We start from the raw sequence: 16571 nt of genomic DNA on the forward strand, positions 1-16571 counted from the left end.
AGTGTTAAAACATGGGCGTGACAAGCCATTTTCTTCATTCTTATTGGTCGAGAGCAACGGCCGGGACAGATTTTGCAACATCACGCGATACGCGCGACGCGCACAGCATTCCCTTATAAGGAGTTGATTACCCGAGGGCCTTACCATTTCATAGCTGGAGGGGTGTTGTGTTGAAAGAAGTTATTGAACAATTATATTTTTTGCATTTATTTTACTTTTTTACCAAAAAGTGTTGATGTTTTTTGACCGAAAAGGTATTTATGAATGGGAATCAAAGTGTGTTGAATCGGTTTTCAACTAGTGGTTTAAACCCGCCGAGGCCTGGTTCTTGATAATTTACCTCGACTTCGTCCCGGTAAAATTATCAAGAACCAGGCCTCGTTGGGTTTAAACCACAAGTTGAAAACCTCTTCACCACACATTGATTCCCTTATTCGAAAAAAATTACATTAGTGCAATCAATATTTATAAAAAGGGCCGTCAACTAATATCTACAATTTTGGGGGTATTTTACAGCAACAAAATCCCCCTAACTCGCATTACTTTAGTCAGTTTTAAATAAAAATCACAAACAACATCGGTTCAATCTCGGCCCAATGGTGCGCCGTTATAAAAACAGTATTGGCCAAAAAAGATTTTCTATTATAGTGCAGCTACAAAACCAATATTGGCCCTATAGAGATTTTCTACCATTATTTGCCAAAATGGTGTGCCGCCCAAAAAAAAAAAAAAAAAAAAAAAGCAGACAGATGTCAGAAAGTAAAGCTTTCATTAACAGACGAAAATTCAACCAGCATTTTAACTCGTGATTAATAAATAAAAATGTAAAAAAATAGGGCCCAAGGAAAAACAAATTAAAAAGTACCCTAGTAATGAGTATATTAATTTAACAATGCTTTGCAAAAACCAATAAAATAACAAAGGAGGTATACATTTTTGCACAAAATAAATTTAAGTAATAGTATTCGGTTTCTCAAAATGCCGGTACCATAAGGTTTAATGACTTGCATGTAGCCTAATCCCTCAAGTCGGTTTAGTAATTAGAAAATATATTCTTTACCAATTCGCCAAAACCAGTATTGGCATGTTGGCCCAGAAAAAGTTTTCTGTGATGCCATTTTGCCCAAATGTTGTGCAGCTACAAAACCAGTGTTTGTCAATTAGAGGTTTTCTACCATTTCGTCAAAGGATGTGCAGCTACAAAACCAACATTGGCCTATGAAAGGCCTATGAAACATTTTGCCAAAATGGTGTGCTGCTATATTCAGAAACAGTATTTGCCAAATTGGGGTTTTCTACCATTTTGCCGAAATGGTGTGCCGGCACAAAAGCAGTATCGGCCTAATGCAAGTTTTCTACCATTTTGCCGGATTGGTGTGCCGACACAAAACCAGAATTGGCACAGAAACTGTTTTCTATACCATTTCGACAAAAAATGGTGTGCAGCTACAAAACCAGTATTGGACCAATAGAGGTTTTCTACTGTTTTCCCAAAATGGCGCACCGCTACAATAACAGCATTGGCCCATTAAAGGTTCATCAAAAGGTGTGCCTTCACGAATCCAGTATTGGCCCAGAAAAGGTTTTCTACCATTTTACCCGAAATGGTGTACCTTCCCAAAGCCAGGTATGAAAATCGGTTGTGAAGTTCTTTGGATATGTTCCAACTTCCGGTTGACCCTGAAGTAGAGGTCAATATGGGGTCAGGATTTGTTAAGGTTAATCTTTAATGTTCAAAGAGTCCCTAAGTGAAAAGGGGTTTGAAAATTAGTTTTGTAATTCTTGAGGTATGGTCCCACTTCCGGTTGACCCTGAAGTAGAGGCCAACAAGGGGTCATAAACTTTTAAGAATGAATACTTTAAATACATTAAAGTGCTTAAGGAGTCTGTAACTGATAAAAAGTCAAAAGGGTTCGTTATACAATTTAAGAATAAATTAATGTTATTCTTGAATGTTTCAACCAGTGTTGCCCTATATATGTACATTATTTACTGCTATGTACCGACCTCGGGCAGCCATCCATCTTTTTAGCCAAAATTACGTTGGCCTTTAACTGGAAATAATGCCAAAGGAACTGCCTCAGAAAGCACATAACATAGATTTTGAATTTTAAACGCAAACATTTGGAAAATTTTTGCTCACAAATGAAATTGAATGATTCTTGCGGCCTAGTGATATTGAATGATCTGATTTTACCAGTAAATGCTTTGAATCACTCTATTTGACTGTTGAAATTCAACGGAGCATTTATTTTCAAACTAAATTGAATGAGCCAGGAGTTAAAATGAGTGGAGTTTGGATGAAATTGGCCGAGAAAACCTATAATAATAAAATAAAAAATTATCGACGAAAAAAATACCAGTTCCGACCGTCGGAACAGCTAATAAATAAATACAACAATAAATAAATGGACTAAAAATGGACCAAAATGGGCCTTCATTTTCATCCCCTCCCTCCGCCACCGCATTGGGAGGGGGGGGGCGCCCTTTTTAAAGTCGTAGAACTGTCGAAGTAATGCTGCGATTTTGTTGAAACTTTGTAGATATTGCCAAGTTTTTGTGAATTGTGAAATTACGTCATGTTTCATGTTGAGAAATTTGTTTTCTTTTTTGACGAAACAGCTATGCATTTGTGCACGAATGCAATCATGTCTAGTTTATTTATTTTTGAATATGTTTCATCCAACATCGATCTTGTGTAAACTCTAGCTGTATGCTGAGAGCGCGTAGTAAAATCAATTCAAGTTCTAAAATCGATGCAGATCTGCAATTACCTCATCTGATAAAACTGTCAACAAGATTTGTTTTTAACTGAAAAGTCTTTTGTAAATTTCGTAGACGTGAAGTAAATTGAATGAGCCAGGAGTTAAAATGAGTGGAGTTTGGATGAAATTGGCCGAGAAAACCTATAATAATAAAATAAAAAATTATCGACGAAAAAAATACTGGTTAATACGTTTTTACATGCTAAAACTGAAACGAAAATTATTACTTTTTCTCATTTCTCAAAAACTACAGCACCTCGGTAAGTAACATTTCAAGGGAAACTTTCTACTATCATAATCTTCACTAATGGCCCATAATTGGCCCGTTACTGGCCAGATTGTTCAGTGTGTAATTATTACGCTAATTATTTAAATTTACTACTAATTACACCCTAAAACATCGTACATGTGATTCTTGTACTTAGTAAAACACACAATACAAACAATGTATGTTCAACTCTCGTTGAATTTGTACCCATGGTTGTGATATTGATTATCAGTTATTCCAAAATATTACATTAGTGCAATCAATATTAATTTATAAAAAGGGTCGTTAAATAGTATCTACAATTTGGGGGGTATTTTACAACAAAAATATCCCCCAAACTCACTATACTCTGGTCAGTTAAAAAAAATCACAAACAACAACGGTTCAATGGTGCGCCGTTTTAAAAACAGTTTTGGCCAGAAAAGATTGTCTAGTATTCAACGGAGCATTTATTTTCAAACTAAATTGAATGAGCCAGGAGTTAAAATGAGTGGAGTTTGGATGAAATTGGCCGAGAAAACCTATAATAATAAAATAAAAAATTATCGACGAAAAAAATACCAGTTCCGACCGTCGGAACAGCTAATAAATAAATACAACAATAAATAAATGGACTAAAAATGGACCAAAATGGGCCTTCATTTTCATCCCCTCCCTCCGCCACCGCATTGGGGGGGGGGGGGGGCGCCCTTTTTAAAGTCGTAGAACTGTCGAAGTAATGCTGCGATTTTGTTGAAACTTTGTAGATATTGCCAAGTTTTTGTGAATTGTGAAATTACGTCATGTTTCATGTTGAGAAATTTGTTTTCTTTTTTGACGAAACAGCTATGCATTTGTGCACGAATGCAATCATGTCTAGTTTATTTATTTTTGAATATGTTTCATCCAACATCGATCTTGTGTAAACTCTAGCTGTATGCTGAGAGCGCGTAGTAAAATCAATTCAAGTTCTAAAATCGATGCAGATCTGCAATTACCTCATCTGATAAAACTGTCAACAAGATTTGTTTTTAACTGAAAAGTCTTTTGTAAATTTCGTAGACGTGAAGATGAAAGAACTTTGGTTTACCTCAGTAACATCTTGCCAAATATTTGTTGACAAAGCTTTGATGAGAAATTATCAGATTATCAAAACTAAAATCCAACCTATTCACACATCAGCAACTTGCATTTTTAGATCTCGACCACCGGGAATCAGAACAATGCATTGGGATTACTAATAATGAAGGATATGGGTTCGAGCGAGATCATAGCTTCTCTCAAACTCACACCTGGTAACGAGCTTGCTAAATTCTATAAAAGCTCGCGCCAGCTTTGTTAACAGGTCATTCTCGAAGTTTGCAGTGAACGAGACAAGTTGACTTCGACTCTCCCAAAAAAAATATCCAGTGGCTCGATCCAGCTGAAACATGAAGAGTGGTGCGTTCGTAATTCTCGGCCTTGTCCTTGCCGGACTCGTGGCGTGCTCTCAGGCAGAGGTGTTTTCCTGGGGCAGGTGTCCCACGGTGGAAGTAAAGAATGACTTCGACATAACGGCACTTTTTGGTAAGAATAGTTTGCTCTCTTTAAATTACGTCATCATTGACAATCATTTCTACCAAGCACTTACCGACAAGGCTCCCCACTATAATATTTCTGAACTAAACTGCTCACCGGAATTTTGTTCAATCAAGTATGTTTTTATTATTCCTCTTTAAAATGGAAATACTGAAGTTTGGCAGGTTCACGTTTCCCTAAAAATGCAATCTCTTTCCCGGCATGAATAAATATAAACTGAACCAGACGAGCTCTTCTGTATTCTTAGTATAAATAATTATCCTACGAGGAATAATTCTTCTTCTTTTTTTCATTAACTAGCCACTCTAAATGTTTGGCAAATGTAGGGTTGAAATTAAAATACAAAGGAGTGAAAAATAACAATAAAGCTGAGAGAAAATAACAACATTTGAGTTCTAGTTCGGTCGTCATTCTTAAGTCCCTTCGCAGCACCTGGATGGCATGAACTCGACAATATGATGTTATCTCCTCAAAACTTCTCGAAGCCTCGGTTAAATCTTAAAAATCACTGAATAAATTAAGACTTCTGAAGGTCTTAGCTAGATACAATGAACAAATCTTGAACCAAGATATTATGTTCGGTAATAAATCAGTTTGGAATCTTGCCGATGAGAGAGGTTTTAAAGATCAAATTTCATCATAAAAATATATCGGAGTGTGCAGGTGAAACCTAATACATGTTAATAAATAATAAATTAAAGGATTCGGGTGCTTTTTCAAAATGCCCACAGATTTACATTAAACTTACAGGGTTTGCAGATAATGGTGGGTAGCTTCCCTTCAAATATTACTAACTTAGGTTGTGTAGTTAATGAGAAATGAGTAAAACAAGCCACAAAATAGTTTTGGTCTCATGAGAGTAAAATTATTTTAGCATGTAAAATCCCCTTAACCAGTTATGATATTATACCAAAACCATAGCATAACTGGTTAATACGTTTTTACATGCTAAAACTGAAACGAAAATTATTACTTTTTCTCATTTCTCAAAAACTACAGTACCTCGGTAAGTAACATTTCAAGGGAAACTTTCTACTATCATAATCTTCAAACTGTGTAAGTTTAATGTGTATCTGTGGACATTGTTTTTTTTTTGTTAGGAAAAAGTACATACCCTTTTATCTTGCTTCACCTCACTCCTTGCCTCCAAAGTTTGGGTTACTCTACCCAAGGGTTCAATGAGTTAATTCGCAGCCTGGCGACAAATTAAATCTTAACCTTTCAATAATAAGTAAAATAATGAATAAGGCAAATTATTTACACTAGTTGGATGCCGCGTTCGCGCGGCAACCCCGCTAGAAATCATTGCGTTTAAAATGTCGCATATGCAGCGTTTTGTACGTGGGGTGGGGGGGGGGGGGTAAGTGGAGGGAAGAGTCACAACACAAATCACCAAGCTTTTGTGAAATCGTATTCACTTTATTTTTGTCCGTTTTTCATTGTTTGTTGATCTCCCCGTAATGATTCAGTGCATTGTTCTTTCCCTTGCTTCTACTGTACGCGAAAAATGACACTACGCTCGCGCGGGCTGCTGTGACATCACACAAGGGGCGCGCCTGGCGGGTATAGACATTTTTGTTGATAAACAAACCGCCTTGGTTGGCATGGGGCCTTTCTAAAACCACGGCTTGGGCTCGGGCTCAGTCTTAGGCTCCGCGTGCTGTGTACGCAGCTTGCATTTAACCTGCATTTTGGAGCAGCGCGTATTGCATGGATATCAGCACGCGGAGCCTGAGCCGGAGCCCAAGCCGTGGTCTGAGAAAGGCCCTAGTCGGCCGAATGTTAGTAAGTCACTAAATTGTAAAAACAGGTGTTTAAACAAAATTCAACATTTCCTGCAAACTTTCAATTAAACAAAATACCTCTCATAATTAATCGTTTTGTTTTAAACAAAATCAACAAATTTGGTTACATTGTTACAAAATAACGATCTTTACACAAAGACATGAGAAAATCATGTTTCTTTTCACTCTTTATGGACACAGGATGTTTTCCTCAACGACTATCAAATTTTCCTTCACAGGACATCATCATATACTATTGAAGATTACTGACTACAAAATTTGCAACTAAATAGAAACCGAATCATCTTGAAAACGGTGCTTGTCTTAGGTGAATTAGGGGGAAAAGACGCGGAAACTGCATAAAACAGTCACTAAAATGAGATTTATTTTGCCAGAATTTCAGTATTTTCCTTTGTGCTTAATATAAAATAAAAATAGCAAGAATGTACAAAATCATTATATCATGCATCCATGTCAGAGAAATCGAATAGATTGTCGAGAAAGACATTACATTTCCATTAAGAGAGAAAAGAAACATGATTTCTTTAAAGGAACACGTTGCCTTGGATCGGACGAGTTGGTCAAAACGAAAGCGTTTGTAACCGTTTTTTATAAAATGCATATGGTTGGAAAGATGTTTTAAAAGTAAAATACAATGATCCACACAAGTTTGCCTCGTGTTAGTCGACGAGGTAAAAGGAAAACCACGCAATTTCGAGGCATGTTTGTGTGGATCATTGTATTCTACTTTTACAACATCTTTCTACCCATATGCATTTTATAAAAAACGGTTACAAACGCTTTTCAAAGACCAACTCGACCGATTCAAGGCAACGTGTCCTTTAAGTCTCTGTGCACAAAACTAAGCACATATTACCTCAGCAATAGACTGTGCAAGTCTCGCGCGGATTTGAACAACCTTATGGAGTTTTACGTTGGGGAGATTTTGTTTCGTCCATTACTTTAGTTTAATGTAGTTTATGACCATAAAAATGACATATGTTGTTAAAAATGTAATACTAAATAACATCATATATGAAAGTTAAAATAAAGTCAACATAATAACGAAGAGAAACCGACATATAAACTTGACCTCAGATCAGGTTAATTGGTAAAAATTAAGAATTTGTGCCCATCTCCGATTGCGAAACGTACACAGACGCTTGTTTTGGTCGCGCGGGGTGAAAAGCTTTTCTCATTCGTCGTTTAGGCGTCGGCTTCCTCTTTAAACTGCGTCACGCGTTTATCTAACGCCCTTGCGATAATCGTGCGTCCGCGTATAAACCAGCTTTGAGTAGTTTCGTTTCACATTCGTTTCGGGCGTACATTTACAAATGGGGTTTCAGAAAATTTAAGATCAAACAAACATCCTTGTCCCAGAGTTTTACTTTCGTCTATACATAGACTTTAACCGATAATTGTGTTTGTTTAAAAAGCTAAAACTAATTTAAACAAGCTCTATAGGGTATTTTTGTTGTTCAGATTCAGCATTAAGAATAAATTAAAGCAAAGATTTGATTACTTTAAACAAATAAAGTTCTTCAGTTGTCGTGTTTTCTCGCTCCGGTGCGCGCGAGACTTGCACAGTCTATGGCCGCGGTGCTCAACACTTAAGCGCCCAGTGCGCGCCTGAATCGCGCACCAGTGTTGAGCACTGCGCGCCATTGCTGAGACGTAACATTGTGCCTAGTTTTGTGCACAGAGACATGAGGAAATCATGTTTCTTTACACCCTTTATGGAATTAAAATGTTTTCCTCAACGACTCTCACAATTTCCTTGCCAAGACATCACCGTAACACACCTCTTGCTTGTTCTATATCCTGGTTTGCTGAAACACGATCACGTGGGATGAACTAATATATGTCTAGTGATCGCGCGCGCGTGTTTTTGCGGGAACTAGTTCCCGAGCGGCCACTAGTCTTTGAAAATAGTGCCCGGTTACAGCGCCCTCTCTTGACCTGAACCGTGAACAGCCAACTACAAAACTTTCTTTCTTTTCCAGATTTCTGTTCTTATTTCACATTAAAGACCGAGCTGTGTTAATATAAAACACATATTGACTGGCATAATTCGGTAACTGCAGTGTACGTCTATTCCCCCTCGGGCCTGTGAGTGACCAGAAGAGGGACCTTCGGCCTCGGGAAGCAGGTCGCCTTCTTCTGGTAACTCAAAGTCCCTCGGGGAATAGACGTAGGCTAGTTACCTCATTGCCAATCAATATGTGTATACATACTAATGTAGATCACTGACCACAACTATTTGCAACTAAATAGAAACCCAATCATCACGAAAACGGTGCTTGTCTTTAGGTGAGATGGGGGGAAAAACGCTGAAACTGCATAATAGACACTAAAATGCGCTACATCGGCAGAGTATTTTGTCAGAGTTTCAGTATTTTACTCTGTGCTTATAGTTCAAAAAAAATATCAGGAATGTAGTAAATCGTTATATCATGCAGCCATGTCAGAGAAATCGCATAGATTGTGGAGGAAGACATTACATTTCCATTAAGAGAGAAAAGAAACATGATTTCTTTAAAGGAACACGTTGCCTTGGATCGGACGAGTTGGTCAAATTTTCATAAAAAGTGAAAACAGAAACGATTTTCTCGTGTCTGTGTTCACAAAATTAGGCACACGTCCGCCTACAGCAGTGGCTCGCGGCGCCCAGCACTTGCGCGCCTGAATTGGTGTATACCATAGATATGGAATATAATTTATATCTAGGTATTATATTCTATTTTTATATTAATACAATTTGAAATTTTTAATGCGTAGTTGCTGGGCACCTCTGAAAAAGTGTTTCACTGAGAGGTTTCCCCAGGGTTATAAATAAGAAATAAATAAAATAACAGATAAATAAAATAAACTGTCTTTTTTAATACTGCGGGCGGGGTAGATTGTTCGGGTGTTCGGGAGACTTCTCAGTTCTAAAAAGAATTGTCCTGCTTTTTAACTATTACCCGGGCATACCCCGGGCGGATAGTATAGAAAATAGGCTGGGACTACTACTTTAGCTGATAAGATCGTTATTAAATTTTTTTATATAATGTTGCGTTGTACAATTATCCTTTTTGAGCTGGCCTAACTCTAAAGTCCACAGGCAAACAAAGATTTTCATAAATAAACAAAATTCTCTCACTCAAAACAACCATCAGCCGAATTTCACACACAGACACACAATTAATATAAACTTGAGGTTTATATTTAACAGGAAGATGGTTTCAGATCCTTCGCTTCAAGAGTTCATTCGCCGGCGGGGAGGGAAATCGATGTATGACACAAGATTATTCAGCAAGAGACGACGGCAAAGTTAAGATAGTGAACTCCGAAATAGACGAGTCTACCGGAGAGCCAAGCTCAGTCGAAGGGTACGCTTATGCACCAAACCCCGAGGAACCAGCCAAGCTGAAAGTAGATCTCAGTAAGCATTTAAAGGAATAATTTGCGAAAGGATGTGAAAGCCGCACACATGACGCAACTTCAGGTTGAGGCAAAATTTGATCCGCAGATTGTTGGGTCTCATCAAACGAGCTTTTTGAGAAACAACTAAGTTCTTGTGACGTCAATTTCTTTTGCGCAAGACAAAATAAATACTTTTGCCGAACACGTGGTTGTGGTGAGAAGGTTTTTAATCTACAAAGTTAGTATACCAGCAAGTGAAGTTTCTTAAAAAATTCATAGTCAGTTTTTGATAAATAAAAACAAAAGTTTTGTTGTGGAGCCCACCCTGTAGCTTGGGAAACCAACTTTATGAACTCATTAGTCCCCATAAAAAACACTCCGTGTCCATTGAACTGGCGCAGATGACCCCATGGCTTTGGTCGCACCATTTATGTATTTATTTCGTATGCTCATTGATTTACTGAGGTAAGACACCTTAGTCTATTCAAATGAGTTGAAACTATAGTTCAGTTTCCCAACATGAGTTCCATTTCCGTCCTACGTGGTCTAGTTGCTGTTAAGTGAAACATAACAGTTTGCAAAAATAGACTCTTCGTTAAAACAAACCCTAATAATGAAGAAAACGAAAACCTTTTCAAAAGGGACATTACATGTACATTTTAAACATCCAGCTTTCACTTTTAACATCCAGCTTTCACGTCCTCCGTGATGATGATAATATATAGCCATACAACCAACCTGTAAAAATGTTGGATAGCCCACCGTTTTGTCGAGGATTTTGTTGAAAACCGCATAAAAATACACAAAAACGTGTTCCCGGATGTAATGGTACTTCGGAATTGTTATCCTCAAACGTTTTCCATAAAACGATTCTCTTTGGAATCGATTTAGAGGAAAACAATTTCCCTAATGGAAAGCACTACGACAGTGACGTTTCGTTATGAATCAAGAATATAAAGATTGCCCTCCGGGTCATGCTAACCCATGGGAGTCAGGCCCCACGGGAACCGGGTCCGGTTCTACTCTTACTCGTGAGTTTGGGAGTATACCGTGATTATAGGCAACACGTAATCCAAGTAAACTATTTTAAAGCAACATTTTATATTTATATTTTTCTTCCGAACAGCTCCGGGCTTTGAGGGTGAAATATGGGTGCTCGACACTGACTACGAAAACTTCGCCATGTGGCACAACTGCAAAGACTACTACTTCTTTAACCTCCAGCTGAACTGGCTCCACAGCCGAACCCGTACCCTCGAGACTGGTGATGTGCAAGACGCATTGAAAAAGTTCGAAGACGCTGGGATTGACGTGTCTGGTTTTATCAAGTCTGACCAGACTGGTTGTTCAAAGTTCGAAGACGCTGGGATTGACGTGTCCGGTTTTATCAAGTCTGACCAGACTGGTTGTTCTATCCCTGAGTAATAGATTAATTTCAACTTTTGTCCACCCTTGTGGCCAATTTGCTTAGTGAGTTGACGGAATGATCTAATGAAAGTATAATCAAAATAATAGATATAAAGATTGGACAAGTTTAGATGCAATCAGAAGTACATTTTAACTATTATCTGACAAGACCGGTTCATACGTCATGCGAATGCTGTAAGAATGTATGCGTCACCAACTCGCATCAGTTAAAATGTGCTCAACATTCGCAGCGAAAACAGGGCTGTGACGTCAACATTCGTCTTGCATTCGTAGGAAGTATGAACCGGGCTTCATTGTCCTTCGGTGATCAAACATCAATCATGCAAACCTTCCAATCTGTGCTCTTCAATTATTAAAGCTATAATTACTGAATGGGAACAACAAATTACTTCCTAACTTATGGAGGATAGCAGTTCCAATTGGGGGTAAAGTATTTCTGTAATTGTGCTGACTCAAAATAAATAGACACATTACTCGAATGTTCAAAATGTAGTTGTCCATTATTTCCGTCAAGTACCCCCTGGTGGGCTCATCTCCACTTTGTTGTTCCAAGTGAGGCAGCAATACGGAGCAGCTTTAATTTTGCGTTCAATGCCCCTCCAAAGGTGAGATTGGTCTCTGACAAATTAATGAGTTTTTAAATAAAAATTAATGTTGAATTATCCATAGGCGATGTTTACCTCTCATGAATATTGTTACCCTTATCAAATTAAAAGGCACTTGACACACTTCTCAAATCAGTTGATCGAAATACCTAACCGGTGTAAAGTTTTCTTTACAAAATGTCCATGTTGTTTCTGAGGTGACAAGTAGGATTAACTGTTGCAAAAAACAAATCCCAGTTATACTAACTTACTGCCCTCAAAACGACACACAATGATCGATTATAGGTATTATGCAGGATTGTACGGGATAAAAAACCATACTGTCTATTATTTAGTGTTTGTGTGAAACATTTCCTCTGAAATGAAGTCATAATATTCCAGAGGACTATCTGAAAACGTAAAAATAGCACAACAGATGATTTCAGTTGTTTGCAACAAAATTAAGGATAATGTGTTACATGCTATACTACTCCTATGTTGCAGGTAAGATATGAGTTATGAAGCTGTGGGAAATTTTCCGCCCCAGAAATGTACCCTGATGTCCAGGACGTCACTGTAGTACAATACGAAAGTGTAAGGCCGCCAGGGCTAATGCTATACTGAACACTAGCGGATGCCGCGCTATGCGCGGCACCCAGCTAGATGATGAAAATCCTTTACACAAATATTTCGAAATGTAATGTGGGTGAGGGTGTCATCTAGCTGGGTGCCGCGCTATGCGCGGCACCCAGCTAGATGATGAAAATCCTTTACACAAATATTTCGAAATGTAATGTGGGTGAGGGTGTTATACGCCTCTCTTAATATTTATGCATGGCGTCATCATTCTAACCCAAAATGAAACTATTGCGCACGTCCGCCACTACTGCTGTGGCTGCGGCCACCTCGTTTCGGGTTAGACGACGTACCTTAAGCATACTTCTAGAAACTATAAGGCTCCCCCGTGAGCCTTATAGGGGTCTAATATTTTGGGCCTCCTTAACGCTATACGTTTTTCAAATCAGCGTTGATAGGTGAAAGTTTTACGACCGTTAGCCAGCAATAACTAAAGTTTCTTTTGTACTACACTATCAAAACTTTCCACACACACTCAATATACATTCATAATGCTGGCATTTCCTGTTTGTTTAGCGAAATTAAAAAACATCGTCAACAAAATGACACTTTCTGCTCGGTACTCATTGTTGTTTTTCTGCCGCATCGCACCAGCCTACTACATGTAGATCGACGACCTGCCGAGCCGCGGCCGAGTCGAACTGTGAAAGCGGTGTTACAAGGCAGTGCAGCAGTGCGTGGGTGCTGTCCGTTTACAATACCTGCCGTTCACGCATAAAGCTTGCACGCACTGTGGCGGCCATATTGGATTTTGGATTTTGAGGCATTATGGGACATTTTTGAGCTTGGCATACAGCAAATTCGAGCTCAGCACCTCTCAATACCCCTGAAAAACTTGAATGCCATAAATTAACACAAATTGCCTTCAGGGTTGATTTTATCTTGGGCCCTTTATTCATCGCGAATTATGAAGCGTCACGTCCCACGATACATAGCGTTGTTACAGCACCAAATAAAGCGAGTTTTCGGAACATGCTGTGTGCCATAAATTTAATCTATCTACTGTTTTTTTTACCACCGCCGTTATTTGTTTTTTTTTTTCGGGGGAGGGGGGGGGGGGCGGTAGGAACGTAGGGCTCTTTTTAGTTTATTCTCATCTGAATTTGTCCTGTAAACTTTCTGGTCAATAGGCTGCACGTTACGGGAGCACTAAACGTGAACGTGAACGTGAACGTCAATAAGTGTATTGTTTATTGTCACTTTGGGCTTTTTGCATCTCGCGAAATTTTAACGACACAATTTCTGACCGTTCATGATCACGCTGCTCTAGGAACAAACCTCCATACATCCCATATCTCTGGAACCCTATATCATACAAACTAAATAAAAACGGTAAATTCGTCCTCACTCCTTAATTTTCTCTAACTTATTTCACTTTCAGAAAGCATGTTAAGTTATTTTTAGGGCTTTTTACGTCCAGTTTGGGTAAATTTTGAAATAGAGAAACCGCATGAGGGCTCTTTTGTTAACATTATCTCTAGTAACCAACCCGACGGGCCGATTGCTATTTGAATATGGCAAAATGAATATTCTGAGACCTGACCGACACACTGCTCTAACAAATTTTGTGAATGGACTTATTCAAAAACAAACTTAATGTAGTTTTGCTCCACAACTTTGACCAAATGCAAAGTTATTTTTTTACAGCTTCAAAACAGCCTTTGACGTACGTGTATAAGTTTCACAAACTTCCGTGATGGGGTAAACTCTGAAACTGCAACACTATACCTCCATGAACAAACCGTATTCTAAAACGATATTCATGTACTCATTTGAGTTTGCTGGCAAAAAGAATCAGAATGTATACACTCTCTTCTTGTAAATAATTTGTTCTATAAAAATAGTATCCATAGTTTAAAAACAGCAAGATACGTTTTGCATCAATGGTGCAATTTATGTATGGAGATTTATTGTAAGTCCGAGGTCGCCACCCACTTCCAACCTAAAGTGGTCCCACGGCGACCTCCTTCACCAAGCAACAGGTGATACAATACACAATACACTGACCAGAATGTAAGGAGAAGTTGGGCTTGATTTCACATGCTTACTTTATTTGTGTAAGCCCCCGCCCCCACCCAAGATGTTATTAATAGACACCTTTCAGGCTCCTTCCAACCTATAGCCCTACCCAATGTTTCCAAATTATAAAGCTTCCGTTTGATCCCATCCGCCTTGTCCATAATTCTCATGCCGCTTGGAAGTGACTGATTTTATATAAATATTATCCATTTAAATTTAACCTGTCAGAAGGATTTCTAGGAAGTCTGGTAACAACATCGACCAGTGGTTGACACATGGTCGCCTGCGAAACATCAATCTGTGAGTTACTTCATTCATTCAATGCAAATTCGTGAGAACCATGCTTAGTACAACACGAAAGTAACCCGACCAAAAAGGGCGGATCGAATTGCAGGTGGGCGGGCAAGGGGCAATGAGTGAACCAATCCGGAGAACCATCTGGGAAACACTGTCCAACGAGTCACCTGTCAGAAGGATTTCTAGAAGGTCTGGTAACAACATCGACCAGTGGTTGACACACGGTCGCCGCCAAAACTTCCTCCAATCAGATGACTCGTAAGTGGGAGTTTGGTTCAGGGTTTTGTAGACTTGCAACCCGACGTCTGAAAAGACACAAACGTGTTGAATTCCACAAAAACAACCGTGTTGATTGCCATAAGGATGCCATGCCACTTGACCTTCTAATTTCAATCCAAGATGGCGCGGGTTACGCTTTTAATAGTGGGTGCGTTTGATCATAGAGGAAGGTTCGATTACCTCCCCTCGGTCGACCCCGATGTGGCGTATTTTATTTTTGTCCAGGGCGAACGTCGGCACACAATTACCCCACGTTCGTCTTCGAACCTGGAAACCCCCCCCAGACGCGTCACCACGTGAGCCTTCCCGTGGTGACGTCAGTGCACCTCGGGCCAGCCCCTAGAGCCCCACTTGTGGATAGGGTCACTTGGAGCTCACCCGAGGTGTACTGACGTCACCACTGGAAGGCTCACGTGGTGACGTGTCCGGTTTTTGCCAGGTTCGAGGACGAACGTGGGGTAATTGTGTGCCCACGTTCGTCCTGGAAAAAAACAATACATGCCACATCGGGGTCGACCCAGGGAAGCTAAACGAACGCACCCATTATAGATACCGATTGCACTCCTTGCCTCACGTGACATAGTGGGTAAAATGTAAACACTCACGGCGTACTGCATTTAAACGTGCTATTAAAGAAGACACGATTACTTTTTCAATTTTTGGCTCAATAATGACTCAACTCTTGAAATCACTGAAGAATATTCCGGAGTATGTCATAATGAGACCTTAACCGATGGTTAAAATCACTTGGAAGTGGTATTTTGTCAAAATAAAGCTTTTGTCACTAAAATATATGTTTTGATGAGATGAATATGAATAAACAATTAACTGAGGTTTAAAAAAAAACTAGTTTCCATGTTGTTAACAAATTTGAAGAAAAAAAAACGACCCGAGAGGGCGCTGTTTGTGACGTCAATCGAGGCGCAATGAATCGCATGCAGTGCCAAAACAACATAGTGTTCTCTTTATGCGTAGTGTATTCCGGATTTTCGAATCACGACGGCTCGAAGTGTTTGCTGCACAGCGCTGGCAAAGACTTGCAAACTGACCCCATCTTTAGTTGTTTTGCTGCATCGAGCAGCAATACTCTGGTCGACATTGCCGGGAAAATGTAAGAACAAAACTTTTTCAAAACGTACAAACTAACGACTAGGACTTGAATGTACTTGCCCGTACGTGTGTTCGATGTTCGATCGAGGCAAATTCTTCCTCAATTGACGTCACAAAAGGGGTAGGCGGAGTCACCCCCACACAACTTTATTTAATTTCTTAAACTTATAAATCGTAAAAAAAAACAATTACTCAAAACATTATTTTATTGTTCAGGAATATATACTCTAATGTTTGAAGACAAAAATTTTTTCAGGTGCCTTTAAACAATGCCAGCATGGGTAAACAAAGTTCCACCAAAAAAGGAAATTCGAAGAGAAGTTCACACGATGGCATGTCGTTGTGCACGGAAAGTGTGGTTGTACATTGCCCCCTTTCTAATATGATCCATCGGTACGAGTCTTCCCTTGTTTTTACTGTGTAGCGGTGTTTTTCTATA

General features: G+C 39.1%; 1 protein-coding gene across 1 annotated transcript; it reads left to right on the forward strand.

Moving 5' to 3' along the window:
* The first annotated feature begins 4376 nt into the window (after window positions 1–4376).
* LOC139946164 (apolipoprotein D-like) lies at window positions 4377–11861 on the forward strand. The gene is made up of 3 exons (XM_071943785.1): window positions 4377–4578; window positions 9589–9798; window positions 10906–11861. Exons 1-3 carry the CDS (start codon window positions 4443–4445, stop codon window positions 11202–11204), a joined length of 645 nt encoding a protein of 214 aa, XP_071799886.1. The 5' UTR covers window positions 4377–4442; the 3' UTR covers window positions 11205–11861.
* Window positions 11862–16571: the final 4710 nt, after the last annotated feature.

The sequence above is a fragment of the Asterias amurensis genome, chromosome 13, assembly GCF_032118995.1.
Source record: "Asterias amurensis chromosome 13, ASM3211899v1".
Lineage (NCBI taxonomy): Eukaryota > Metazoa > Echinodermata > Asteroidea > Forcipulatida > Asteriidae > Asterias > Asterias amurensis.

Bases quoted from the DNA above. Each gene is read 5' to 3' on its own strand.
- LOC139946164 (XM_071943785.1), top strand. From the start codon at position 4,443: ATGAAGAGTGGTGCGTTCGTAATTCTCGGCCTTGTCCTTGCCGGACTC. The intron at 4,579-9,588 runs GTAAGAATAGTT...TATATTTAACAG, and splicing joins CGACATAACGGCACTTTTTG to GAAGATGGTTTCAGATCCTT. The intron at 9,799-10,905 runs GTAAGCATTTAA...TCTTCCGAACAG, and splicing joins CAAGCTGAAAGTAGATCTCA to CTCCGGGCTTTGAGGGTGAA.